General features: G+C 43.2%; 1 protein-coding gene across 6 annotated transcripts in view; it reads right to left on the bottom strand.

Annotated features, from left to right (window-relative positions):
• Window positions 1-261: 261 nt before the first annotated feature.
• The window catches only part of NUP93 (nucleoporin 93), a 76,385-nt gene continuing 49,011 nt past the window's right edge, over window positions 262-27,635 (bottom strand). For all 6 annotated transcript variants that reach the window (XM_027698192.1, XM_027698193.1, XM_027698194.1 and 3 more), the window contains 18 exons: window positions 27,493-27,621; window positions 21,005-21,079; window positions 18,771-18,860; window positions 17,282-17,421; window positions 15,441-15,573; window positions 14,272-14,429; window positions 12,723-12,888; window positions 11,808-11,901; window positions 10,627-10,818; window positions 10,267-10,393; window positions 10,082-10,154; window positions 9,710-9,754; window positions 8,989-9,105; window positions 8,226-8,344; window positions 6,169-6,286; window positions 5,711-5,794; window positions 4,810-4,938; window positions 262-500 (listed from right to left, as the gene is read on the bottom strand). In XM_027698192.1, the coding sequence (XP_027553993.1) occupies window positions 390-500; window positions 4,810-4,938; window positions 5,711-5,794; window positions 6,169-6,286; window positions 8,226-8,344; window positions 8,989-9,105; window positions 9,710-9,754; window positions 10,082-10,154; window positions 10,267-10,393; window positions 10,627-10,818; window positions 11,808-11,901; window positions 12,723-12,888; window positions 14,272-14,429; window positions 15,441-15,573; window positions 17,282-17,421; window positions 18,771-18,860; window positions 21,005-21,079; window positions 27,493-27,621 (2,100 nt within the window). In that variant the 3' untranslated portion in view covers window positions 262-389. The remainder of the gene's footprint in view (window positions 501-4,809; window positions 4,939-5,710; window positions 5,795-6,168; window positions 6,287-8,225; window positions 8,345-8,988; window positions 9,106-9,709; window positions 9,755-10,081; window positions 10,155-10,266; window positions 10,394-10,626; window positions 10,819-11,807; window positions 11,902-12,722; window positions 12,889-14,271; window positions 14,430-15,440; window positions 15,574-17,281; window positions 17,422-18,770; window positions 18,861-21,004; window positions 21,080-27,492; window positions 27,622-27,635) is intronic.

Below are 27,635 nucleotides of genomic sequence, written 5' to 3' on the forward strand. Positions count from 1 at the left end.
CAAAACCCAAAAAATCCCCTAAAGGTTCCCAGCTGTATGTTCATTAAGCACTAAATCAAAGTTTTCTTCTCCACTTCCTCTTCTGTTATAAAACTGCTCGTTCATTCACCTCACTGCTGCAGCACCCTACTGCTACTCCCTCTGCACAGCCCATTAACTAATTAAGAATAAATTTCTAAACGCAAACCAATCGAAAATAAAATTAACAAAAAAACATAAAAACACAAGAACCGGTGAAAAATGAAAATGTCAAAAAACAAATATCAAAACCAAAGAAATTTATTTCCATCAACAAAAATACAAAGAATACAAAATGACACTGGTCCCAGGGGCCCTGTGAACGTACTAAGGACAGGCAGAGGCTGCAGCCCCGAGCCAGAGCTGCTCTGCTAATTCATAAGGATCTCCATCTGCACCAGTCTGGCGTTTGTGTCTCCTGAGGTCCTGTAGGGGATCATCCCAGCAAACATGATCAGGGCACGGGCCTGGGACTGGAGTTGCTAAAAGACAGAAAAACAAAGCGCAGTTACTTCAGTATCAGAAAACACACAGGAGTTCAACATTTGCCTCTTGAAGCAAGCAAACGTAATCTTTGTTTCTCAGAGCTGCTCTCTGGATAATGAATCTCTGCATTTGGAAGGAAATCCAATTATTTCCTTTTCTGACCATTAAAAGCATGTTGAGTTGCCCTTTTGCTTAAAAAATAAACCCATTTATTTGAAACTACCTAAGAAAAAACATTTTCAGCAATGTGGAGTGTTGTTGCACTGCAGCAATCTTGCAATTTCTGCATGAAGTGGGCTTTCCCAGGGCAACAGGATTCTTTCCCACCTTGCAAAATACAAAGTTGATCCTGCTGAAATGCAGGGAATCCTGGAATAATTTGTTTCATTTGTTAAAACCCTGAGTAAATTAAAAGGAAAATCATGGCAATGCCTGGTAGAAGCAGGAGAAGACAGAAAGTCCAAATCTTTATGGAAAACTATTTCGACTGCTTTGATTACTAACAGGGTTTTCTTCTTAAATATTAAGCATCTCAAAATTACTGTACTGGAAGATCCACTGTTTAAATCTTCCTTTCCCCTACTGACTGCAGGGAAAGCTGAAGGTGCTCAGGTTGCTGTGGGCACGTGGATGGTAACTCTGACAGCAGGAACTGACCCCAGCCCCAGTGCCCCTCTGGCCAATTCCACCCCTTCTTCAGAACCAGTCTGTTATTCACTGGCCACAGAGAAGCTTTGGAAGTTGATACTGGACAAGCTGTGAGAGTTTTCCCAAGACTGACCCAACTGCTAAAATGTCCTGGGACAGTTTCTCTCCCTGCACTGGCTACTTATCAAGGTGGCCTGGAAATGACTTCCAGTTCCAGTCACAGTTGTATTTCCCCCAGTCTGCTTCCAAATGTGGGGTTGTATCATGGTGTCTGAGCTGCTGCTTTTCAGAGGAGGTCAAAAGAGGTGGGAGATGAAAAAAAAAAGCCTGTCAAGGTGTCTGACTCTTTGGAATTAAAGTATTAAGACGCAAAAACTCTCACCGTGACTAAGGAGGGCTGAGGAGCAGTGCAGGTTACTGTTCCCTTTACCTTTACAGTAGCAATGACAGCTGGCCTATTTTTAAAAATCAAAACAATACTTTGGGAAGAACGAGCAGAGGTTTGCAGAGGTCAAGAGCGGCCTGGAGGTCTAGATGTTCTATTGGCTGTAATTACTTAACGAATGTTAGAGTTACTTGCAATTTGAAATAAGAGCACAGATAATAAAAAAATAGAATTCCATTCCATTCCTGACCTAATTTTGCCACCGAGATAACGCCCTGGGGCTGCTCCAGAGAGTTCAGGGCTCAGGGTGGGGAGCATATGCCATTGCTGTCATGCACTCACAGCATCTGGGTCAGGGCCATCACCACAGCCACAGCTCCCAGCACTGCAATCTCTGCCTAAAACCTGACAAAATGGATCAGCCCAAGTGGGACAACACTTTGCTCCCTTGTTCCCAAAACTAATTAATGTATAAACTTAAAAAAAAAAAATTATTTAAAACACAGCTTGGGCGATTTCATCCCCAAATCAACAAAGTGCATAAATGCCAGCTCTGACTCCAAACGTGATCCTTTCACTTGAAGTCCATTCCACCTCTGAAGGGTGACAGGAGATGTTTAACAGAGAGCATTACTGAGTTCAGGGGGCTCCAGCACTCCAGTACTCCTCCCACCCATTCTGCCCTTGCTGCCAGGTCCACACTGCTCCTGCCAAAGCCCCCACTCATCACAGCAGGATGAGAAGAGCAGTGCTTGGCACCAGAGGGCAAATTCAAGAGCTGTTTGCTCCTACTCCAGGGAACTCTGTTCCCTAATATGTGGAATAAGCCTCAGAGTTACAAATGGCTACTATCTGTTTTTTTCTGATGAACAGAAGATGGATCTAGAGAAAAGCCAGGAATTTCAAAGACCTGTTCAATGAAAGGTAATTTTTCGCTTGCGTTGTGCACTGGGCAATGTGCTGAGATTGTTAAAGCTTCTGAAAGAGCCCCATTTCCCCTAAAATTTGCTCTCCCAGAGGAAATGGAAAAGCTGCCCTTCCTCCAGGGAAGTTCAGAAGACAAATTCTTGTCAAGCACAGCATGCTGAAGCTCGTGTCTGTGATCTCTGTTCAGGTGAATGAGATTTTGCTGAAGAAACACCTCCCTCCTCATGTCTGGAATGCCCTCATTTCTTTCCACCACTAAAATCACCTGAACTGCTTCCCAGACATGGAAACTGCAGCAATCCAGATTCCCTGCTCCTGCAGTCCTAGAGGAAATTCTTCAGGGTAAAAGAAAAGGGGAACACGAGCCAGAGCTGTTCTTACCCTGCCCTCCACGTGCCCATGCCTGGTATTTTTCTGCACATGCAAATCTTTAGGCAGAGGGAGCTACAGGGTGAGAGGCTTTTTTCTCCTGCTAATCCTACATTAGCAGATTATGCTCCCTTGTGACACAGCAGTCACACAGCTGTTCTCTTATCCCCTCCCTGACAGCAGAGGCAGAAGGCACTTGTCCCCTCTGATGCCTGAGCACAGCCTGTGCTGCACACAGAGAGCTGGGACTCAGAACCCCCTGTCCCCACCATCACTCACACCCTGCTGCAGGGGATCCCAACACAAGGCCAGGAGCTTGATTAACAAAACCTGAAGCCTGAAAAAAAGAAAACTTTCAAGGGTTTTTAGCAAGGTTCATCATCAGCTGATCTCCACAGATGAGTGCAGAGCATGTTTGTGAAGCAGTGCTCACACGCTGTTCATACGACACGACGTCAAGGTGGCTCCTTCCACACAAACCTCTGCCAGCAGAGCTGCTAAACCCATGCAGAGCTGCTAAACCCATCCCCAGTCGGCCAACAATGCTCATACTGAGGTGACACCTGACAGCACTGCACCCCTATGGAGATGGGAAATGCTTCTGCATGAGGCACAAGACTGAAATCAAAACCAAAACAAACAGCTCACTTGGAAAGCAAGGAACTGGTTGCTCAGTGCCAACCTTGTGAAGGCACAGAGCAGGTAACACATTGCCTTAGCCTGGGACTTCACATGTGTAGAGTTTAAGGTGGGAGAAGCCCAAGCAGCAGGCAGCCCTCTGCAGTGCTGCCAACCTGCAGCACAAGCACTGCTGTAAGGCAGGATCCTGCAGCTCTCACGGGCTTCGCCCCAAAACCAAAGATGTATCATTACTCACACCTTTCGTTTTCTTATGTAATTTAAAAATGCTGCTAAGGCCTTTAGCAATATTGCAGTTTACAGATCAAAGGCACCTTTGCAGCTGACTAAAGCCTGGAATAAAGCTGGCTGTGCCCCAAGTTGGTTTTCACTCTCAAAAGGAGTTGATATTTATTTTCTAATCTGTTAAGACAGGATGAATGGTTTGGCCTTGGTTTCCAAGTGCCTGCAGCAGCTTTAGCTTAGTAAGAGTGACAAGACCAAACCCAAAAACAGTTAAGCTGAGAACCCCTCTGCTCAACCCTGCGTGTTGACAGGTGAGTGCCCACAAATCTGGCTGTGCCCTTCGAACGATGCCTGTTCTGCACCTTGCAGAGGTGGAGGCTCCTGTCAGTGGGCTGGGGAAATGCTTCTGCACCAGCTGGAGCACTGAAGTCAAACCCACTGTTGCCACCCATTTCCCCAGGCAGCCAGACAAGCACTGCTGCCCACTCAGCTGCAGAGGCAGCAGCACAACTGCTGCCCTTCACCACCGGGATGCACCCGAGATCTTGGTGCATCCCCCAAGGACACTTGGAAAACATCACTCCATGTCACTACAGAAGCAGGCCAAGGAGAGGAGTCAAGGAAGGCCTTTCCAGCAGAAATGGGCACCTACTCAAATGAAAGGAGTGGAAATCAGGTGCTTGAAAGCAACAGCTCAGTTGTCACAGCACCAACACCAACCAACCTAGAGACACTGCACTGTCCCCACCTGTTTTACTATTTAAGATCCCACCAAGAAGCAACTTGCTTTCTCTTGCTAGTGAAAATATAGGTGTAATATCCCCATTAGCTCAATGCCATTTAGAGCAGTATCACAGACTCCAAATGGTTTGGCCTGAAAGGGACCTTACAGGTCATCCAGTTCCATCCTCTCTCTACACAAAGCTGAAGGTATCAGAGACCAGCCTTGAGATAAAGTAACTGAGCAAGCTCAGTAGTCTGAGACTCTAAGTAACTGAGCAAGTCAAAAGCAAAGACCATTAGAGATTCACAGTTATGTGAAGCCCAGTCTCTTAAAAGCAGGGGAACAGGATGTAGGAAAACTCCTCAGACAGTGAGGATTGTATTCTTACCGAATCTCTGTCTTCCATTACCCGCTGAGGTCTGGCAGGAGTGGTTGGGCTCGTGCCTTTCATCCTCTTATACTTGGTGAATAAAATATTCATGGTTGCAAGCAGGACCTCAGATAAATTGTGCTTGATCTACACAAAGAAGGGGAAAAAAAAAGACCCATTGCAGTGAAGAGCATGTTGACAGAACCATTACCCTTGCTATGCAGAATCAGAAAGCCAAACAATGACAACTGTGGCTGATATTTACTCCTGTAACAGTCCTACCTGTAATGGTCACCCTGCTGTGATTGCACCATCCAGCACAAACACTGCCCAGAGCTTTCAGACAGACATGCATAATGGCTGCACCTTCACTTTTGACAGCAACAGGTCAGACAAAACCCAAAGTGCCTGAACACAAAGAACTCTAAAGCACCCAAAATACACACAAACACTGCCTACAAGAGAAGTGTCATCCTCCAGTTAAAACAGTTCAAGAGCAGCAACAGCCTTCCACTGTGCTTCATCTGCTAATACACAAATCCAGAGTTCCTCTGATTTAGAGGGAACTAAACAAACACCCTGCAAATGCTTGGTGACCATTACGAGCATGGCAGAACTCAGTCACCAGCAAGTTAAAGGTTTCCAATATTTTGAATTCTTGGATCAAACTCAGTAAGTTCAGGGAAATTCAGGCAGATGCCAGCTTCAAAATGGAGACAGGATTTCTGGGCAGGGAACTCTAGCACTTGAAAGAGCAGTACGGAGGAGAAAGTTGTAAGCCAAGAATCCACTTGGACGAATTCAGAATAATCTCATCCTATTTCCCCGCTGAAGAATAAGGATGATGAGATGACAAGGTTTTAAGATCCTTTTAACAAAGCAAAAGGCTTTTGAAAGCTAAGCCCAAGACAGTACTCACCTCATCGCTGAAATTCCGGAAGGCAGCAACTCTCTCCTTGACGCAATCCTGGCTGAGAGGCACGAGCTTCAGGCGTTCAATAATCTTCAAAAAGAAAAGCAGGAATCAGGGTAGGTAATCAGTGTTCCATGTACCATATACTAATAAAGTGTGGTTTTGAAGTGTTAATGAAATCGTCCTGGTTTCATTCAAGAGAAATAATTTCATTGTTAGTTATTGGTTTATCTCCTCCCTTTGTTGAGCAGCAGGAATATTTTGTTCGATGTCTATAAAACAGCCCCAGAAAGATCTTCCTGTTTGTCAAGCAACAGGGTAGAAACACCTTTTTAAATTCCTACAGCGTTGTAACCCCTTCTAACTCATTAAATATAATTTTTTTAAGTGATGTTATTTGAGACATTCTGGGCTTTCAAGGGCATTAGGAAGGCTACACTTCAAACAGAACTCTTGCAACTTACATCAAAGGCCCTGTCAACGTGACCAGCGTGATATTCATCAAAAAATGTGATTAAGTCTAGCAGAAGGTAGAACGTGGAGTCAATGGATTTCTTTGCACTTATCCCCTGCGCTTTGTACCTGAAAGAAATTGTTTCACAGTTTTATTGTGCAAAATGGCAACCGTTTAGAACTGTGCTCTTGCAATTCTTGGAAGCGGAGACATCAAGCACAAGGACAGAAGGCATTTAACAAAGGACAGCTTTCATTTTCCTTAACCAGGAGGCAGAATTTTCACAGGTTGTGGCTTTTTAAAAATACTTCTAATCACTTCCCCTTTTGCATCAAATCCAACATTTGTTTCCTTTTACATGTTTACACGTCCCACATTCGTGGGGAAGCGGTGCCAGGCAGCAGAGACCTGCAAGGCAAGCTCTGTACAAGCATATTTAACATGCTGTTTTACAGCAGACAATCCTCCAGCACAAAAGTCCCTGCTTCAGGCAGGAAGTTAAGACTTAAAGATGGATTAAATGCTCCTGCATGCTGCCTCCAGCTACCCTGGCTGGGGGATGAGCTGGAGGGCTGCCTGCTCTCACTGCTGCCTGCACGGGGTCACAGAGGAGCTCCTTCCTCAAGGTTTAACAGTGCTGCTGCAGAGGAGGAAGCCAAATAACCTCTTGGCCTTTCCTGCTGGGTGCCTCCCCTGTTCCAAAAGCATCCTAAGAAGGCACAGGAGGAATGCTGCACCACTGCAGCACCGTCTGCAGAAGGGTCCATGAGGAAAAGCCCTGTCTTGCACTGAACTGGCAAGAAGATGCTCTAAATCAGAACTGTTCTGGCTTTGCAGCTGTGAGGTGGCATTATTGCACAGTAATATTTAGTGCTTTCAAACAGATCAAAGCAAGTAGCAAACCAAAGCCCATTACAGCTTTTGCTGAAGCTTTAACTCAAGCCATAGGTTTAATTCCCTTTAATGTCTGCCACCAAATCAGTCTCTCACTGAGTCAATACAGCACCAATTTTCACTCAGTCTCAGTCTGGCTAAATGAGGGAAAGGTTGACTGGAAGGAGTGACTGGCAAATGGCACTTGTCAAAACAAGAAAGGGAAAGGTCTCTGATGGAAATCAATGCATGTCTGTATTTGTCTTCCAATTTCAAATGCCAGCAAGTGGGGTTGGCTTATTTTTATTCTCTCAGCAGCTCAAGGGTTGAGGAAAACCAGTGAGACATTTCTCACAGGTACCCACATTTTGCTCTAGTAAAATACAGGAATTTTCCATGGCAGCCACTGTGACAAGATACACCAAAAGAGGACGATTAAAAAAAAAAAAATCACAAAGTTATTTTGCAATTACAGCCTTTCAGAATCAGGCTATTCCTAACTTCCAGCTCCTAATGAATCTTGAGCACTGATGTCTCTCAAACATGTATCCTAATTAGCACACAGACATTGCAGGGGCCATTCCTTTTGGTCACTCCCATTTCTCTCCCTTTTCTGAGTACCACACAGCTCTTGGTTAATGTAACAGGCTGTGGCAATGGGGTCCACTGCTTACATTAGCCATGTGCACACCTCAGCTTAAACGTTCCCTTTTCAGCTTTAATTAAAGCAGCAGTGAAATAAGGTTTTCAGACAGCTACTGAACTCGCTGCACTGCTGTTACAACTCAGAATTACTGCTTTTGTAGCTCTCTCTTAATACTATTTCAAGCAAGTGAATTGTGTGCAATGACTCTGCAACTGCCATGATATTTTGCTTTAAAAAAAATATAAAACAAACAGTTCATGATATTTATTGCTCCTTAACAGACCCTGGCGATCCTGATTCACCTACAGATAAAGCTTCTTGCCAAATTTACCTGACCTGCCCCAGAAAGTTTCTTTTCTGGTTTCAGTACCGCAAGCCATCACGAGCAGGACAGGATCAATTCTGACCTCTTCTCTGTCTTTCTAAGTATATTGCTGTGGATGCCACAGTCCAGCCTGCAGGAACAACACCAGAACTAATCCACCACACACTGAGAGCCCCGGGGCAGGTGGGGGTGAGTCCCCCAGCCCTGTCTCAGCCAGTCTCACCTCTCAGCAATGGAATGGGCCATGTTCTTCAGCCGCTCCTTGTTCGACTGGGGAGTGCTGATCTGGGGAACAACTGGGCTCAGGAGCTTGTTCATCAGTTCTAAAACTTTGTCAGGGTTCTGTGGGTATTAAGTGACACACAAATAACAGGAGCACGATGGGACTTGGTGTTTTAATCTCATTGAAAAAGCAGAAGAGTCTCATGCAGTAGGTGCTCAGTGCAAGCTCAGAGATGCTTCCCTCCCACAAAGAGTCAAGACCACATAAGCTACAAGCAACATAATGCTGCTGGCTCATGTGAAAAAGTATTTTCCCCTAGTTTTTCTCTAAAATAGTGTCTATGGTTGAATCCATTTTTATTTCAAATGTATTTCAAAAGGAAACACGAGTACTCACCATAAAACCCAACTATTTTAGACTTCAGTTCAACATCTATAAAATCGGAAGAGTATACTCCAGGTAAATAACTTCACTAGACAGAATAAAATCATGCAGGAGGCAATCACTTCAAAAGATTACATTGATCAAGAACCAGAATGTCCTGAATCAGAATCCCTGGAGTGCAATCCATCTGGGTTTGCTCACTAAACCCCCTCTCTGTGCAGCCAATGGCTCTGCTCTAACAGCAGCAGAAATAAGCTGCTTGAATAAGGGCAATTCAATCTCTGAGATGAAATTTAACCTCCTAATCACAGAGAGAACGTTTGGAAAGAAAAACAGTGAACCAGGTACACAGTTAAGGCAGCACACAGGAGATATTTACCTTTGCAAGGTCATAGAGTTTTGCAGCTTCTTCAAACAATCCTTTATTTTCTGCTGCAGAAGCCACTTTGTTAATAATGGATTTTGTGTCACTTGTAAACTTGTCTATCACTCCAGGCTAAAGAAGTGAGACAAAAATAAAAGGAGAGGAAAGAGAAATCAGGATGCTTAAATACTTCTGAATATTCTATCAAGGCAATGAATATTTTATGTGTTGGCTTGTGATGAGAATGGCCTGTACATTTCCATGGGAAAGTGCAAAAGTGAGACATTAAAATTAGAATGAGCTCTTGCAAGAGAGACTTTCTCCAAAACAGAGTCAGCACTGAGACATCCTTGGTTTTTATTACACTCAAAATGACCCAGATAAAATAATTCAGAGTTTGAGCTGTTAATTGCTGATGACACATTCCAGGGGAGAAGAAAACACAAAAGACCTCAGCATATAACATGCCAGGGGCTCCAGGGATGCTGTTTGTTTATACTGCCATGACAGGCTGCAAGTGAAATCTTACACAGTTAAAAGCAAGGGCAATAAGAATTTTAAAACAAATAATAAACCTGTAGAATAAAAGAGAGGGAAGAGTCAAGAATATCTGGAAATGATTTTACTGTAGTTGAGCATGCAAAACTAAGATGATCATCTAGTCTTATGACTACTTTGGAAATCACACATGCTTTGTGCTTTTTATGTAAAATATAAACATAAATTGTTAACTCACCTTCCTACTACCATCTTTTTCCAGCTTTCCAAGAATCATATCAAACTATACCCACACAGATGCAAAGAAAAAAGGAAACAAAAACAGAGAGATGAATTGCATGTATTTCACAACATATTTGCTAAATACAAAGATGAAGTCATGGATGAACGAAAAACAGTGACCATTGCCAAAAGCATTTGTAACTAAACAACAGGCAAAAAGACATGATCAACTATGTTAAATGTATGGTCATTATAAGACCTTCCAACATCTAGGGCTGCATCAGGCACAAAGGGTAAACAACTGTTAGGGCTGTCCTGTCTAATAAAGACTTTAATGAAGAAATGACTTTCAGTTTAACTGAGGAAGGCAAAGCATGGCCAAACGTACCTCTCTGCTTTCAATCACTATTTCACTAACGCAGCGCAAGAACATGTTCTCCCCTTGGCTGTCCTTCTCATTTCTACAAGAGAAAGAGAAGGAGGAAGGCACTGCTGTTCCTGAGAACTTTCCAGGTAAGAAAAATGAAGCAGTAATAACGAGGAGAAAACCTAGAAACATATATTAGCTCCTACCTGAGAAAGTAAAAATACTGCAGAGCTTCCCTGGGATCTGTCGATTCAAACTTACGGGTGTAAAGCATCAAAAGCCGCGCGAAGTTGAGACGTCTGACCCCAGGAGGGTCCCCGGCTTCGTGGCTTACTGCAATGTCAGAAACAACACTGTCACAGAGTGTAAATGTCAGCAAAACTGATCCTCATCTGAAATCGGTCAGAACCACGATCCAGAGCTCGAATGGAACTAAACCAATTAACTCTGAGGAGACTGTTCCGATAAACGCTCCTTGATTGATCGATCGCATAGACCTGCAGTGTCTACAGGGTACTCTGAGGGCTCACAAAACACTCCTTTATTGCAAAGTAAATCGGACTTACACAGCTGTGCACTCTGGCCAGAAGATTTCAGGAGCAGTTTTAACTCAAACAGGACCAAAGCAACGTGAACGGCGTGACAGCGCAAGCGCTCTGTCCGGAAGAGAAAAGCGATCGCAGCTTCAAACTGTGCTGTCAAGAACAGCACTTGGAAGTAGAGGAAAGGAGGCTGGTTCACTGCAAAATGTGATTCACCTGCAAAAGAACAAAACACGGAGCGTTTTCACATTGTTTTCATGGCTGTGCCATCAGAGATGACTGACAGTGGATGCCTCCTGTCACAGTTACATCGTGGCTGGTCATCCGGTGCCAACCAAAACAGACACAGTGCACAAACCTGAATTCCTAATCACACATCAGGGGCTCATCTACAACTGCTCCATTGCAATTTTATCAGGAAAGATCACAGTGTCTTTTCAGACAACAAACCATCCACTCTGATAGACTGCAACAGATTCTCTAAAGATCACAACTTTTTGTCTTTGTTTATACTTCTGCTAAGTGGTACAAATAACATTAAAACCCTGGATTTTCCTGCTCAGTGACACCAACAGTAGCTTACTGTATTTCTTTTCCACACAATTTTGTGTGAGTGTTAGTGATACTACAAACTAGAAAGCTGGGGAGAATCCAAATCTGTGTGTTTTGGATACAAGTGACTTAATTTGGATGATGAGAGGAAAAGGTACTCTCTTGAGCTGTGGATGGTCTAAGAACTTCCTGAGGTCTAAGGAACTGTGACTTCGATACCCAGAAAATTACTTGAAATATTAATTTAAGGGAAATAATGAACATCAGATGCATACAGAGAAAAGGCTTGGAAAGACATGCCTACATTAGGCAGTGATTGCTTTTCTGTTCTGTATTCCAAAAGCTGGAAGTTCTGCTAAAGACTTTGGCACATTTATGAAAGACAGCAATCTGCAATTAAGTAGGGATAAAGGAGAAATAGCAGCAGTATTGTTCACAGATGAATATTTACTCTCTGGATTGCTAGGAACACACCAGACTTATTCATCATGTCTTGCTGAAGTCTGCCATTATTCCAGGGAAGCAGGCTGTCCATGGACACCCTGAAGATGCCTGTCAGTAGTGGAGTCTGGGGTTCGTGTAATAATGATTGGAAAGTGTCCTAAGCAGAAAAGCAGAAGCCCCAAGCAACACATTTCTCTGTGGTTCCTCACCATAGTCTTCCAGCAGCTGCTTCTGGAACTGTGATAACGTCAGTCGGTCCTGTGGGGAGCTCGCACCACCATCATCAAAACACACCTGGTTCAGCTAAAAAACACACCCAAAAGAAGAACCACAGTTATTCCCCCCTGCACAAGGAATGCACTCAGAAGATATTCATTCCATCTGAAGCCCCTCCCAGGATTTGACCAACTGCCCAGAAACTACTTCTAGTCACAACGTCCACTGCTGGGAAGCAAAGATTCCTAATGCAGCAGCAGCAGAAATCCATGCAGATATAACCAGGGGGTTCTGTATCTCTCCATGCCATCAAACTTCAGTGCTGGGACTCTGAATACTCTCTAAGCAACAATTAAAAGCAGCATTCCTTAGCCACAAATACAATATTATTTTAACAAATACATCATTCTACCCCCCTCTTTCTGATAAAGCTGCTGACCAGTATCTGTCATGCCCCCACCAAAGCTGTAAGGACTTCAGACTGCAGAGACATTGGCAGCATTGTCTTTGGTCAACTGACACTGACACTTCAGACATAATCCAGCCAGGAAGGAGAACTCAAAGAATCCTCACTGTAGCAAGCTAACATCACTTGTAAAAACAGCTGACAAAGATCAGTGTCAAATGAAGAACATGGCACTTGCAAAGACAAGTGTACCCAAACTAACACCTGATAGTACAGAGGGCAACAGAGCAGCCCTGGAACTCAGGTTCCCAGCTCTTTGCCCTCTTCAAGATCAGGTCCCATGCATCACATTGATGCAAAACACCTAGAAGCAGGTTTTCCCTACCCTAGAAGTGAGGAGGGTAGCAGAGCAGTGCAGAAATGCAGCACCATTTAGAACTGTTCTTTAAAAAAAAAAAAAAAAATCCAAACACCACCACCACAACCCCAGCATCACACTCACTTTTAGCCACAGGTAATCTTCTGTTTTATCAGCAATCTCACTCTGGTTGTCTGTAATGTCACAACGGCCAATGATACAATAAACAGCCCTTTTGTAGGGGTCAGTGTTGTTCCTCAGAGCTCGCCTGTAATGAAGGCGCAGCTTGTTTTCTGTGGCAGGAGACAGCCTGAGGAAAAGAAAAGATCGAAGGAAAAGACATGAAACCCATTTTCCCTGCATAAGGCAACCTAGATATAAATAACTGTAAATAAGTGTGTGTTCACAGCAAAGTTACAACAACAGGAAGCACTGGCTGGTATTTGTTGCACTTTCTATTTATATCTGCAGGTCAAAACTTTGCACACATGAATTTAAACACATAATTTAAGTTATGGAGGACTGTCTTCAAATACCCATTGCAGGAAAAACAAAGTAACCATATGACAGTGTCTTTAGGGGAACATTAATACTGTGGGAGATGAGCAATTTTTGTCCGACTCTGCTATTTCATAATTTCAGAAAAAGAGAGCTCACAAAGTCTTTGGAACTCTTTGGGTTAATAACTAACAAGTGAGCAGGTCATTGTACCATGAAATCTTTTAGGAGAGATACTTTCATCCTTGTTATTAACTACTGTCATAATGTTCTTTGTCATTCTTTTTCTGGTACCCTCTTGTAGAGAATTTTACAGAATTGAACCAGTGAAGTGTTCTAGACAAAGACATTGCTTGTCAAATCTGTAGGCAGAGCACCTTTCCCCAGCTGTAATAAAACCAAAATAAATCAATTATACTGTATCTCATTAAAGTGCTTATAATGAAAACAATGACAATACCTTCACTAAAGTTTCTGGAAAAATCTTGATATAATGAGCACTCCTAGATACTCTACAACACAGGTTAATTTATAGAAGAATAACATGGCACACACTACTTGGTAAATGGCACTTGGACTTTTTTCTTTCTTTCAGTTTGTTTTGTTAGCCTGCAACCACACCAGAAGCAGTTTGGCCAGTGGCCTCTGCCCAGTGATGAACAGGAAAAGCTGGAAAAGGAGAATAAGCCCAGGAAAGAGGTGACTGCGAGTGCCTCTAAAGGCCTAACAAACACCCCTTGCTTTTCCTGCATGGCATTCTTATGAAAACAGGTGTAGTAAAAAGTGTTCCCCAAAGGAAATTCAGCCAAAATAAGCAACGGGGGAAATAAAAAGAGACAGGATTCGTGACAGCAGATTAAATCTGATCTACTGTATGTAGTACCCCACTGTTTCACAGGGCATATCCTCCTGTAAAAAGGCAAAGCTGCACCACGCTGTATTATTTTTGAAATGTAAATTTTTGCATATTTTTCAAACAACTCTTTCTCTATTGAGATTTTTAGACTTCAAAGCCACAAATTAAAATATGCAAACTTCTTATACGTAGTTTAGGTAGGTAATATAAACAAACACCAAGCAGCCAACACCACCAGAAGAGACCTGAGCTTCTTGCAGTCCCACCAAGCCACTGATTAATTCACTACTCCACAGCAATTCCCACCCCTCACAAAGATCTCTCCTCGTTCCCAATTACCTTCTGTCCTTGCTGTGCATGTACTCCTGGAACCAGGTTTTGAACTCCCCCAGCTGGTGCTGTGCCCGTTTCACCACGTGCATGGCTGCACTCAGGTCCCCACAGCGCATGCAGTAGTAAATCAGTGCCCACACAGGATGCCCCTCCACCTCACCATCCTGAAAAGAAAGGAGGAAATACTTCATTTTTTAAACTATTCTTTGCCTCCTTCATTATTTCTGCCTTTATACCCACACTCTAATTTTGGTAGAAAATTCTGTTTGTGTTACAGAAGCCAGAGGTTGTCATGGTTAAGTCCTGTGAAAGCTCTGTACATCTTAGCAGTGAAGAGTGTGACTCTTCTTTGCTTGCCCAGATTTCAGTTCTGAGTGGGGTTCTGACAATCCCAGAACTCGCAAATGATGTTCTCCCCACCCAGGAGGTGGATTTGTATTAGACCTGATACATTAAAACAAGAACTTTACAATTAAAAACATTTTTACTGAAACAAAGATACCAAGCCAATCATAGATTTCAGCAGGCAAGAAAAAGACAGCAAGACTTAGCTGTGTGCTCTCCAATGTTATAATTTATTATTTCTTCATTTAACTTTTAAATTTAATTTTTCAACCCAGCCTGCCTATCTGCTAATTTTGTAGATGCACAGCTATGCACTTTCTACTATATGCAGGTAAGCAGGGTTTTATTCAGATTCCTAAATAAAAGGCTTGGGCTACAACTCAGATGAATTCATTACACATTCAGTTATCAAAAACTGGTGTCATCATCTTACAGTAATTATACAAAAAGAGAAAAAGCAAAACAGGGAGATTAAGTTACTGCTTTTTTGAAACATCATAGTGTATTTTAATACACCTCGGTTGATCTCTAAGATGACCACCCAAAGAGACCATCATTTCTAGAATCATTTCTAGAATTTTCTAGTTTGAGTTTAGAACTCAAACTACTGAGCACCATGTTTTGTGACCAGCTCTGAGTTCAGAGTGATTTTGGCTACTATCTTCCGTTTTCCTAATGAAAAATTCCAGAGAAGGAATAAGAGCCTGCTACACCAAAAGCAGCTTAAACAATAGCAAAGCCACCAGAGGCTGCACCAGTTTCCCATCTGTACTGGAGCAATCAGACTGATGTTATCATTTCAGCTCAGTGGCTGAGAGTGAGGGACAAACCTGGAGCCCAGGGACAGATGCTGGGAGTTTGATGTTCAGGAAGCTGCGGACCAGTTGGTAGGTCCCTGGGACTCCACCCAGCTGAGCCTGGTGCAGGTTTCCAAAGACTGTCACAAAGGTGTAATTTTTGTAGCTGAAAAAAAACAACACAAGCAAACCAAACATGAACAGACTGAAATACAGCTGCTACAAAAACATCCAGTGCCTTGCAGATCTGACAGAGTTAGCAATTTAAAGTAAATTACCTTGATGTTCCAACATTATCATTACAGCAGAATGAAGCAAACATTGCTGTCAATTTAGGAAGGTCCTTGTATTCAGCAGTCTCAAGAGACACCACGTTTGGGGGCTGTGGACTGCTCCAGGTTCAACTCTCTATTATGAAGTTCCTCTTATTAGGTTTTCATAGTACTAAGTTCAGCTCAATTGTTGTAATTGGCAAAAAGCCTTTCCATCCTAATGTTTTACCTCTCAATTCTATCACTAAAGAACAGTTAAACACCATAGATGTGTTTGTCTCTCTTCCCTGCCCCATGAAAAAGTACCATCCTTGGGGCTCTGGACTTGCCAGAAGGAAATCCCAGAGAAAAAGAGAATTCAGAGAAATACAACTGGTAAAAGCAGCGTTAAGAACACCTTTTAAAATAACCCATCAAAGCATTTGATCAAGGCAGATCAATTCAACAAATACTCATGTTTAGGAGTCTCAAAAATCTGTACCCTAAAGGAAGACCTATGTAAGCAGCAGCAATAAATGCCATGAAGTTCTTTCTTTCTCTGCAGCACACAGTAGACTCATGCACTGTCAGACTACAAAACTGAAAGGCTATGCTAAACACAGGCAAATATCAGAGTATCTTGATAACTAGAATTATGGCTGAGTCAAGAGCATGCTCCTCAGGGCTTAGGATCACAGTTGTTCCAAAGCAACTAATGCAAGGGCAGCTGTGAGTAGCATTACATCTCCTCTGTGTACAAGTGTACTGGTGAGGCATGGAAACAGTTCAATATTAGACAATGCCCTCTAGGAAAGGAAAACTCCAAAGCTAGGCACAGGGTTGTGTGTCAAGCCTGAGGCACAACCTTCACAGCTGGAAGGGTTGGGGGTGAACTGTATATAACTATTTCAGTTAGCAGTTAATGGCACTGTGAAAATTTACCAAGTTGGATCTTTGGCAAAGCAGGATAAGAGTCACCGGCTGATCACACCCTGCCGAGACCAAAGAACTGGGAACAGGAGATCCTCCAGCTGTGCCAGCTCCTCTGTGCACAGGCAGGCACTCCACCATCACCCCTGGGTGACACGAGCACTGATGAGGTGTGACAAACAACTGTCAGCTTCAGCTTCTTCACATTTTCCAAAATCTTTTCAGTGTAGAAATGGCACGATCAGAACCTGACTCGTTGCACTGGGTTTGACCCCAGCGCTGTCCTCACGAGCTGCTGACAGTCACCAGCAATCACAAAGTGAACACACAGAAAAGAATTCTTTTTTTTGCAGAAGGGAAATGGATCCCTTTCCACAAGTGACAAATTTTCACATATCACTGCGCAGATATGGAATATTTATAAGCAACACAGAAGAAAGAATAAAAAGGTCTTTGCATCTTCTAAACAACCTCCCCATGGATTCAAGGCCTTTTTAACTAGATCACTCTCAAACTAAAACAGCTTTATATTCAAGTGGCTGCTCTAAGCCCTGCACAATAAAAAAGACAGGCAACAGACACTGCTGTGAGCAGCACAAGGTAGCTGACTTCTTAGCATGCACATCACAAAGTCATTCTGGCTTGTTATTAGGGAGCTTTATTAAACTGTGCCCCCCAGAGCACTCCCCTTACCTCTGCTCCAGGTAGTGCAGGGCGTGCCTCACAAATTCCATCCGCACCTCCATGTTGGTCCGGACCTTCAAGGCATCACTGGCAGGAACCAGGGTAACATCAGTCATTTGTTTCACCATGGCCCACATCTCGGAGATGTTCTAAAAAGAAGTCATTCCACACCTCAGCAATCAGTACAGAACGAACAATCAACACTGGTTTGAGCTACATGGTGTTCTGATGCTTAAGGAAAGCATAAAAACACAAGAGTAATGAAATATGAGAGTTGTACTGGAGATACTGGATGCAGTCATGAAGATACTGGATTCTGTCCTGCAGAATTCAAATTTCACAGGCTTTTCTGCATAACTCTTGTCCAAGGAGATGGCTATAAACATTGTACTGGCAATTGTCACCTAGGATTGACAATTATTTCCAAAACTAGGTTGGGTACTCCGTGCTTGGCCTCTTGCCCATTTCCATTTCACACTTTCCACTCAATAAATCCCACAGCACCATCAGCTTTCCTTGTAAGCAATGGTTCTGGCTGCCTTTGGAAAGCTATAGGATCAGCTGTGATAAGAATCATCAAAAGGACACTGATCACTTGGACAAAGGCTCAGTTATAAATAAAGGCTGAAAACCATCCAGGTCTGCTTATTCACAAGGACGAGATCATATCAGTGTCTGCAGCACTGGGGCGTCCCTGCTGAAACGGCAAAAGACTGAGAACTAACAGCTCTGCTCACTTGGGCAAGGGCAGCTCTTTGATCCTCCTGCTTCAAAGCAGCAAGAACAGCAGCAAGAACACCAAAATTCACTGTGCTGTCCCTTGAAAACAAACAGAGCTGTTCAGAGCAAAGATGCACATCTGCAATTCAGATCCCACTGAGGCATCTTCTGAACAGCTTCTTGCTCTCCCCATTTGCACAGGTTTTCCATGGCTTGACCCTCCTGCAGGATTCTCCTCCAGGCATTTCTCGAAGGTGGCCAAGTTTGTGCATTTGTTTTGGGTTTGGGGTGGATCAAGGCAACACCATTACAGGAATAGAAAACAAAAAAAAGTAGGCAGATCATTGCTTTAAAGTCAATCCTGGGGGCTTTGTGCTTTGCTGTGAGAGCCTATTTCAGCTCTACCAGAGCCTGATTGAAAACCCTTCACCTACAACTAAATACCTTCAAACGACATTGAGAGACCACATTTGGAAAACCAAACCAGCAGAATCTATTTAACATTAAAAGCAATTTTTTCCTCCAACAGCTTATCACTTATGATGGGACACCAGGGTCGTTTCTTCCTCACTGTGTTAAGAAATTTTCACCATGACCAACTTCATCACAGGTGGGCCCTGCTGCACTGGAGAAAATTCCAGTATTGGCTCTGTGTTTTCTGTGGAGCCACGCAATTTTTTTTGGCAATATCAGTATTTTTCCCCTGATGTCAGCAGGCTGTTAATCACAGCTGAAAACAGATTAAAGGCATTTCCTTATGTTAACTCACTGGCAGTACCTTATCATCCAGTCCTGCAGTAGCAGCACAAAGGTCCACCAGGTTAGGCTGCAGATGTCCATTCACAATCTTCTCATTATAAATATAAATCTAAAACATAATTAAAGTAAGCACGTTTAACAGTATGTATTATGCCCCATCCCCTTCCCAGCCACAGCAGCAAAATCTGAACCAGGCTTCCAAAGCAGTGCCCCCAGCAAGTCCCTCTGCTTCCCCCCCACATTAACCACTTCTAACCCAGCGGTGGAGGAACCAGCCTCAGCCTCACCCGAGGTGCCACAGCAGCCCAGAGCCCCAGGCCTGCCTGAAGGCAGGCAGCTGCCCAGCTGCTCAGGGGTTCTGCACGGCAAAGCACTGAGCTGGATGCCCTGTTAGACTAATTGCAGGTAATTGTTCAAGGACAAAGATTCAGAAGCGACCTGACAACTAGATGGCTGTGATATTCCCCTGCAAGGGGCAGCCTCCTACCTGCTGACATAAAAGAAATGGGATTTTGCTGGTTTGTGGCAGTATTCAGGGAAATCTGAGACAGGGAAATGAACTGAAACCTGGCCCTTCAAAGCCTACTCTAAAACATATACACACACACATCCCCCCCGTTTTAGCTCTTGATTTCATTTAGCTTCATCTACTCTTGTTTATTCTACTCTCAGCCTAAAGCCTGTCCACTATGTCTGAAAATAATCATTCTCAGTGCTAGAAAGGCAGTGCCATTGTACTTTAACTCCCTTTGTCATGCACTGCTTCAACATGCCCAGCGTGCAAACAAGATGCAGAGCTCAGGACTGCAACCAGAATGCAGCACCAGTGCAGCCACATCCAGGGATGTCACCGTGTTCCTGCGAAACGCTCCCAACTGTCCGCGAAGAACAATTAATCACATCACATTTCATGGCTGCTGATAAACCAAAGCAGCGTGAACTGCCTGATCTCCAGGTACCCCAACTCCCCACTGAAAGCACAGGAGCCCCACAGAGGCTGCTGACACCCAGGTATTCCTGCACTCCAGCAGGCTGGCGTTGAGGAGAGCTCAGCCAGGCCAATTTCTCCGGAGGGTTTGCCAGGAGCATTCGGTGACTGCACCAAGTGTTCTGGTAGCAGAAGCCTGGCCACAAACACCTCTTTTCCAGGGCACACAGCAGCAGCCTGTGCACAGCCCGTGACCTGCCAAGGGCCCACCTGCCAGGGTGACTCCACAGCCACCCCAGAGCCAGCACTGTGGGACAGGCTGGGCTCTCCGTGTCCAAAAAACCAGCAGGGAACGACACTGACAGCCTAAAGTACAGGCATAGTTATGGTGTAAGGAAGACCCTCACTGCAGGTGTATCACAGCAGATATGAACTAAATTAACCAACTATTAACAGCCACCAAATCAAACGTACACTTTATCAGCACAACCGTGCACCTTCTGCAACTTGTTTCTTTCCAGTTGCCATAACTGAATGCGGATGGAGGAAAACAGATGCAGGGGCTGCTCTCTCTGCCTCAGCACAGACTGAGCCAACACACACAATAACAGTGATTGTGTGCAAATTAGGCAGCGCTTTGTCTGCGCCGTTTCACATATTCCATTTTGAAAAAATCAGCTCCCTTTCTTTCATTTTGTTCCCAACAGTGCTGGTAAACAGATAATCTCAAATAACAAAAGTAATAAATTGGTTATGTAAAGAAAGGTTTATCAGTTTTCCACGAAAATTTTCCGAGGGAGTCTAATGCTACCAGGCATATTAATTCATAGCTGATGCACTAAAGCCTCTCATAAGCAATGCCATTAAAATAGGATACAATTCGACAAACATCAGGATTAAGACTTCAGCATGTTTTTTTCTACACACATACACATGAGAACAGTGATCTTCCACACGTGAGAATAAAGGGAATATAAAGCCTTCATTTGCATACAATTATACACTGACACAAATCCTAAAAAAATACTGCTTTTGAAAAGTTGAAAGAATTTCAGTTTACTTTATAAGTATAAATGCTTTCTACAGTCATATACAGTGTTTAGGATCTCTTTTTGACAAAAACAATCCTGCGGCAAACGGGCGAGTACGTTCCTAAAACATCGTGCAACATTTATGTATTTGCCAATTGCATTTTATCTCTAGGCAGATATTTTAATGTTTTACTTACCATGCCTTCTTACACACTATGCTCAAATCTTCCTTTCCCCTGCCCCTCTCTCTGCAGAACACAATGTTTAACTGTGTTTTGCCATTTTTCCACTCACCTGACGAGCATACGCCATCTCCACGCTGTCCAAAGAGCTGCGGCCCGGAGGACCCACCTCACCAACATAGCTGGGCTGTTCAATGAGAAACAAAATAGGAAGGCATAAAGTGCAGAATTACCACAGTGCATTTTACCAAAACATCTGCTCCCAAAGAACAAGAGCAAAACCGTGTTCCTGACAGAAAAAAGAATGAGGTTTTGAACTCTCTACAGAGAAAAATGCAGTCTCACTGCAATACCCTGTTATCCTCCCAATATAGCTTAAACTTTCTAAAGTGACAGAAATCCTCCTTACTCAGTGCACAAGCCAACCATCAGCTCTCTAGAATTAGGACATCAGCGTCTCTTGGTAGTATCTTATAATTTTAACTCTTTGGTTTTGTTTCTGAAAAGGTTGCTTCTTGTCACATCGATGTCTTGCTGTGAAGCATCTTGTCCAAACCTCCATCACAGCAAGGGCTTGGAATTCAATGGATCAGCTCAGATGGATCCAGTCTAGCAGATATGATACTCCAGTTTTGCCTCAGTACCATGACACAGACACAAAATAGGACTGCAGCATTCAATTATGTGCTGAAAACTGCCCCACTGCTGGTCTGCTGCAGGAAGAAATATGCTGGCAATATTCTGACCTGAAAAAATTGTCTTTTTACCCACAGAGACTATGCCAGGGTTGAGATATTTTTGAGTGTAGAGCAGGGAGAGGCAGCTGATGGAGTCACAGCATGGAAAATTCATACTCTTATAAAACTCAAAATACAACATGCCAGAATAGTCCAATTCTGCATAAAGCTATTCTTGTATGTTTTCATTACAAAGCACTGGTATGTTCTCAGTACAGCCACCACTGCACATGGATGTTCACCACTCTGCAGGAAAGAACACTCCCAATTAACTATGCAATACTGTCTGATATTTCCTGCTTCCTAAAAAAAAAAAAGTAACTCTTCATTTCAGCATCAGCATTGCAAGTCTTGGGTTTGAAACATAAAGTGCAATCATTTTAAAGACAGATCCCTTTGAGGCAAGCAGTCCTTTAATATCAGTTGCTTCATAAGCCGTGCTGGCCTGAAGATAAAAGCAAGACAAGCTCAGTACAGAAGCATAATATTTATTATGAAGCCAGCTGACAGAGTTGGGGCAAGGAAAGAAGGAACAGACAAGCTTTCAGAAGAGCAAGAGGGTTTTCAGGCTTGTTACTGTATAACTCCAGCTCATCAATATTCATCTAAACTGGAATCAGTAACTTTTTCCAAGAAAGAGCAGGTACACCTGCAGAATTTTAAAATTAAGCTTTTTACTGAACTCAGTTACAACTTGCTGCACATCCTCATTAGCTGTTACACTGCACTTTAGCAAAACTGTCAAACAGCTTTACTTCTCAATCAGTCACCCACAACGTCAGTACTTTATTGTGCAGGCAGGATCAACTCCTGGTATTGCTTAAGGACATGCTCTGGTCTTCCTGGAAGAGGTCACTTAAATGTGGCCAACTTGCTACCTGTACAAACAACAGAAAGCCCAAACGCAAGGGAAAAAAATCATCATTTTCACTTCCAGTTTAATCAGCTGCAGAGTTCAGCTTTGCTGACACCTGTCAGGCTGCAGCATGGCAGGAGCAACGTTCCTGCCATGACCTGGCTCGTGTGGGTTTCAGGAAGAGATCCAGGAATGGGTAGCATTTCTCCAGATGGTGCCATCATTCAGCTTCTTGTTTCAAACGAGGATGAAATGCTGGCAGGGCCTTCAAAAGAATCTCACTTTTTTTGGGAACTGTATCCCAACTTGAAAATTAAATAATACAAACATATGAACTTCCAGACATGTTACTGATCAGTTTTGCACCGAACACTCTCTCAGTCACTCCCAAATTAATTTCATTTTTATATCAGTTTAACCCAGAATTCCTCCTACTGCTCCTTTACACTCATGAGCAAAGACAGTGGTTCCCCACTGTCCTTGTCCATGAGTTTTGATCAGGGAAGTTTTCACAATTTAAAATTTAGAAACAAACAAAGTGACACAATTGCAGTGGCCAAGAAGGTGTTCTGAATTAGCCAGGAATTTATACGTGAAGATAAGGACACCAACTTCTACCAAGAAACTGTAAGAGCTTTGTGCTATCTCTGATTACTGCTTTCTGTACAGCATACAACAATTGATTACACAATAAAAACTACTCAGTTGTGTTTGTCCCTAATATAATGAATTATAAATGAATGAAGGTACCAAAGACAAACCTGGACAATCCTTTAAAATTGCTGGAATTAGTTTATTACTGCATTAATTTCTCACTCATAATGCTATTTAAATAATGTCCAACCTGATTACAAAATCAGGGAGGTGCATTTATACCATAGGCTGTATAAAAACACCTTACAAAAAACCCCAAAGAAATCCCACTTTTTCTTTCTGCAACTGAACTTACACCAAAAATACTCTTCACAGTCCCTCTTAATGGACACTGATACTTAGAAGCGTTTGCATTTTTCTTTCGGTGCCAAATGATCTGACACAAATTCCTTTAAACCCACCTAAAACCCGACAAATTCTTTGTTCTAAAGAACAAAGAAGCTGTTAAAGCAGGTTTCCTGGGAAACAGACTGGGATGGCAGGAATAGCTTTGCAGCCTTCCCTTCCCTTCTGCCGTGCCAGAGAAAACGCAGTTATTTAAAGTAACGCTAAATTATGGACACTGCCATTAATTACTGATGAGGTTTCATCTCCTGAAGCAAGTGAAGAATAGCACAGAGTGACTTAGTGTCACTTTTCAACCCGACCAGGCACGTAAGGACTGGGGCTTTGTTTTATGAATCTGGTTCCTTTTCCTGCACCAAAGAGCACCCACGTGGCTGCCACTCCAGGGAGTGGGGTGTGACTGCCGGGTTAAAACCCTCAGGTAAGCCTCGGAATTCAGAAGTGCACGTCTGAAACTTAAAAATAACTTCTCTGGGATTGGTGTCTTCCTTTCCTTTCCCCAATTTTAATTTTACCCCAACCGTTATGCTTTGAGGATCACTTATTGACAACCTCCCACAGCTGAGAACTGCCACACTGAAATTAAATTCTTTAAATGCCCACTACTGACTTGGCACTTCAGAAAAAAAAATAATTCATGAACTCCAGAATTTGTCCTGCTTTTCTTACGTTTTTCTTTCGTATGGAAAAAGAGCCACAGAAGCAAGATTATTTATTTTTTTTTTCCATCATGCATTCTGGCTTAATCTTTGAATTATTAAACTTTAACAAAGCACTTGCTCACTGAACTGTCTCACGGCTGTGCTAAAAGGAAAGTTCAAAAGGAAAACTGGAGCAGTGAGTCAGCACAGGGAAGGACACTTCCCCTCTTCCTGCTAAACTGCAGAAATGGAGAGGTGTGCAGGCAATATTTCTGCAGAAGGATGTGAGAGGCAACCTCTACACACTAAGGGGGGATGTGGGGAAGGAAGAGAATCTCCTTTGCTGGCAAGTCAGAACTTAGCAAGTGTTCAAACAAGGAAAAGATAACAAAGATGTGCTGAAATCAGCAGCTAGGAGCACACGAGAAGAATCGTGCTTCAGGTCAGGTTTTCAAGTTTAACTGGAACAGCAAAAGGAAAAACAGAGAAGTGGGGAATGCACAAAGGACTGTGGAAGCACAAGTGGACACACACATATACCTTTCTGCACCTCTAGTCTGATATTCCTTAAATAGCTTGTGCTGCTTTTCTCAAACACCTTTGCTTTTCCCTGCCCTGAATTTAGGTCTTTCCAAAACATTCTTCAGAACCTTAATATTTATTCTGACTATTATCCGTTTCTGAAAGCTGGAGCTATGCTGCACTGCCATCACATTTTTATCTTTTAAATTCACTTAGTTTAACGATGCTGGTTTTCAAAGGAGCCCTCCTTCATTTGTACTCAGCCAAGCATTCAGCCTCACTTGCACACCAAACCTCGTGCATGCAAAGATGCATTATTCATCACCCTCATATGCATATGCACATTCCTCAGCAGAAGTCTGGGCAGACATTTTGTCAGCACTCCAAATGGCTTGGCCAGTAGATGCAGGGAATAACTAGGCAGGAGACTGAGCTGGAGAAGCCCCATCAAAATACGCTGTGGTGGAGCAGAAAGCATCTTGCAGTCCTTGGGATTTAAGGGACATGAAGACATGATACAGAGGGGCAGAACAGGAAACAAGAGCACCGGTGTCTCTTTGTTACTGCACGAGCGTGGTGCTTGACAGCAGGAGTGGAAGAGCTTGGGGCAAGCGTGGAAGAAACTAAAACTTGAAATAAAAGGACAAAAGAAACGCCTCGGCACCCGGTGGCACAAGAGTCACAACAAACACCTTGAGAGCACTGGTGTTTGATACCTCAAAAACAAAACTCAGGCTTTCCTCCCTTTCCCCCCTGCCAAGAAGCACCTTTTTAACCAACTCTGGCTTTCCCTGATGGGAAGAAGGCCAGGGTGGAGGACTAGGGGGAGGAAGCCCTAGCTGGGTCCTTTGAATTGTGAGCTTTGCCCGTTAATTGGTCTGATTTCCATGAATAATGTGTTGGTATTTCACTCTGCCCAAATTAGCTTGCCCAAAGCTTGAGAATTGGCTGCAGGCAGACCGGCCCCCTGCTGCCTTTGGATCTGTGCCTTTTCAGTTGATTCTCCATCTCCAGAGGATATCAATTAAACCTCTACTATATTCTACAGCCTGTGTCTGTTTGTGTCACACACACACAAAAAACTTATTTGACTGGAACAAGGCTTTAGAAGAACAACCTGCTGTGGGAAGGTTAGATAACAGGCTTTTAACACAGTAGATGCACTTCAAACCTCTCAGACCTTTGACTCCTTGAGGCTAAGACTGGAATATATCAAGGATTTTAAATGCTCTTGAAATGATATACTGATACTATGAGTGCTTTGAAAGGGAGAGTGGAGTATTACTGAGTGATGGTGCACATTGAGTCTTTAAACTCAGTCATGAAAAACATTAGGAGGTGGGTTTTTTCCCCTCCTCCCTCCCACCAATTTGATGCTTGGCATCTCGAGTGCCATGGACTAGAGGCAGCATTCCTTTGACACTGAAACACCAGAAAAGGTGCTTTACCTGTTCAGAGTGGGTTATAAGCAAAGATGTTAGAAGCTATCAGTGTAGCTGCCAAGTTTTCAGACTCACAGCCCAAAATAACACGGTAGCTGTTCCTGGTTTTAAATGAATTCAGTCTGCATTATTTAGCATTGCTAATATTGGAAAGCTGGACAACCTTTGAGAAGTCACAGTAAAGTATGAGTAAAATACTTTCTGGGAAAGACAGCCTCTATAAAAAGATGTATGCTAACTGGGATTAACCTATATTTAAAAGAACAGTAATCAGAAAGGGACATTCCATTAACAACTAATTATTTCCAAATCCCTATACAGGTCATACCCCATTAGCACCAAGGGTTTTTTTTATTTTAATACACTTGCAGGTCTGTAAGTCATTCCAATGAACAAGAATTCATTTTCGTGGGTGAAGAACATAGCTATAAAAAAAAATGGGTCTGTTTTCTGGTCTGAAAGCACAGCAACTTGCATTCCCCCCGTTCTTTATCACCTCTGCTGTCAAGGTGAGCATTTCCATGGAGCTCTGTGCAGGCGCTGTGATGTAACTTTGTGCTCCAGGGATTGCAGCTGCTGCCTGGTGCCTCCAGATCAGAGAGGGGAAGTTCCCACAGCTCTGCACCTAACTCTGCTTTGCTCCATCCATTGAACTGGAGCATTTTCCTTAAGAGAATCAACTGTAAAGAGTGAAGTTGTTACAGAAGATAAGGAATGTTTTAAGATGCCAGTCAATACCCCTTCATGTAAAACATGGGGTTAGTCTTGCCCAAAGGATTTGGTAACTACTGGATTAAACTTGAACTGATGAACACTAAAGGTCTTAGCAGCACAAAATTCTAATCCACTCTGCATGAGACAGCAAGATAAAAAGGAAAGCTTTTTTTTTTCCGATTATTCATTTGGTTTTGTCAAAAAAACCTGTGAGACTTCATCAGCCTCCTAAGAAAATCCAGAAATCCTGGCTAGCACACAGTGATACAGGAAAGAGATGCTCTAAGACCTGTGTGTGAGCACAACTGCACCTGAGAAACTGCTCTCACTGGCAGTGCAAAGGTTTCCTGAAGGTGAAGCTCCCTGATGTGTTTTCTGTCACCTGGGTATATTGACCTGATATGTGCCTTTGTGACACCTTCCAGCTTGCAAATATGTTGCTTAAAACACAGCTTCAGCAACAGGAGCTCCGTTGCCTGCACCCATCAGTCAGTAGAGACAACCACAAACGTTTGATATTTTGCTAGACAGTGCATTCTGCTAGTCACTGTCATCCTGGAATCAAACAAGAGATTTGATAGTTCTCATTCTGTAGTTGTAGCTGCAGAATAACCCAGAGGTGGTTTCAGCAGTGCTGCAGTGCCAGCTGTGTACCATGCCATGCACAGGGTTTAGAAGGACACAGTTACCTCATTTTCCTGGGTGAAATCGAGAGCATCTTCCCCTGATGCAAGCAGAGAATGAAGAATCCTTTGTTTCACCTGTTCCCATTCAACCAGCATTGACTCTCGGTGATACTCCTCAGCCATAGCAAAAGTCTGTTGGTGAAGAA

Source organism: Neopelma chrysocephalum, unplaced genomic scaffold (assembly GCF_003984885.1).
Source record: "Neopelma chrysocephalum unplaced genomic scaffold, ASM398488v2 Primary Assembly neopelma1_125, whole genome shotgun sequence".
Taxonomy (NCBI): domain Eukaryota; kingdom Metazoa; phylum Chordata; class Aves; order Passeriformes; family Pipridae; genus Neopelma; species Neopelma chrysocephalum.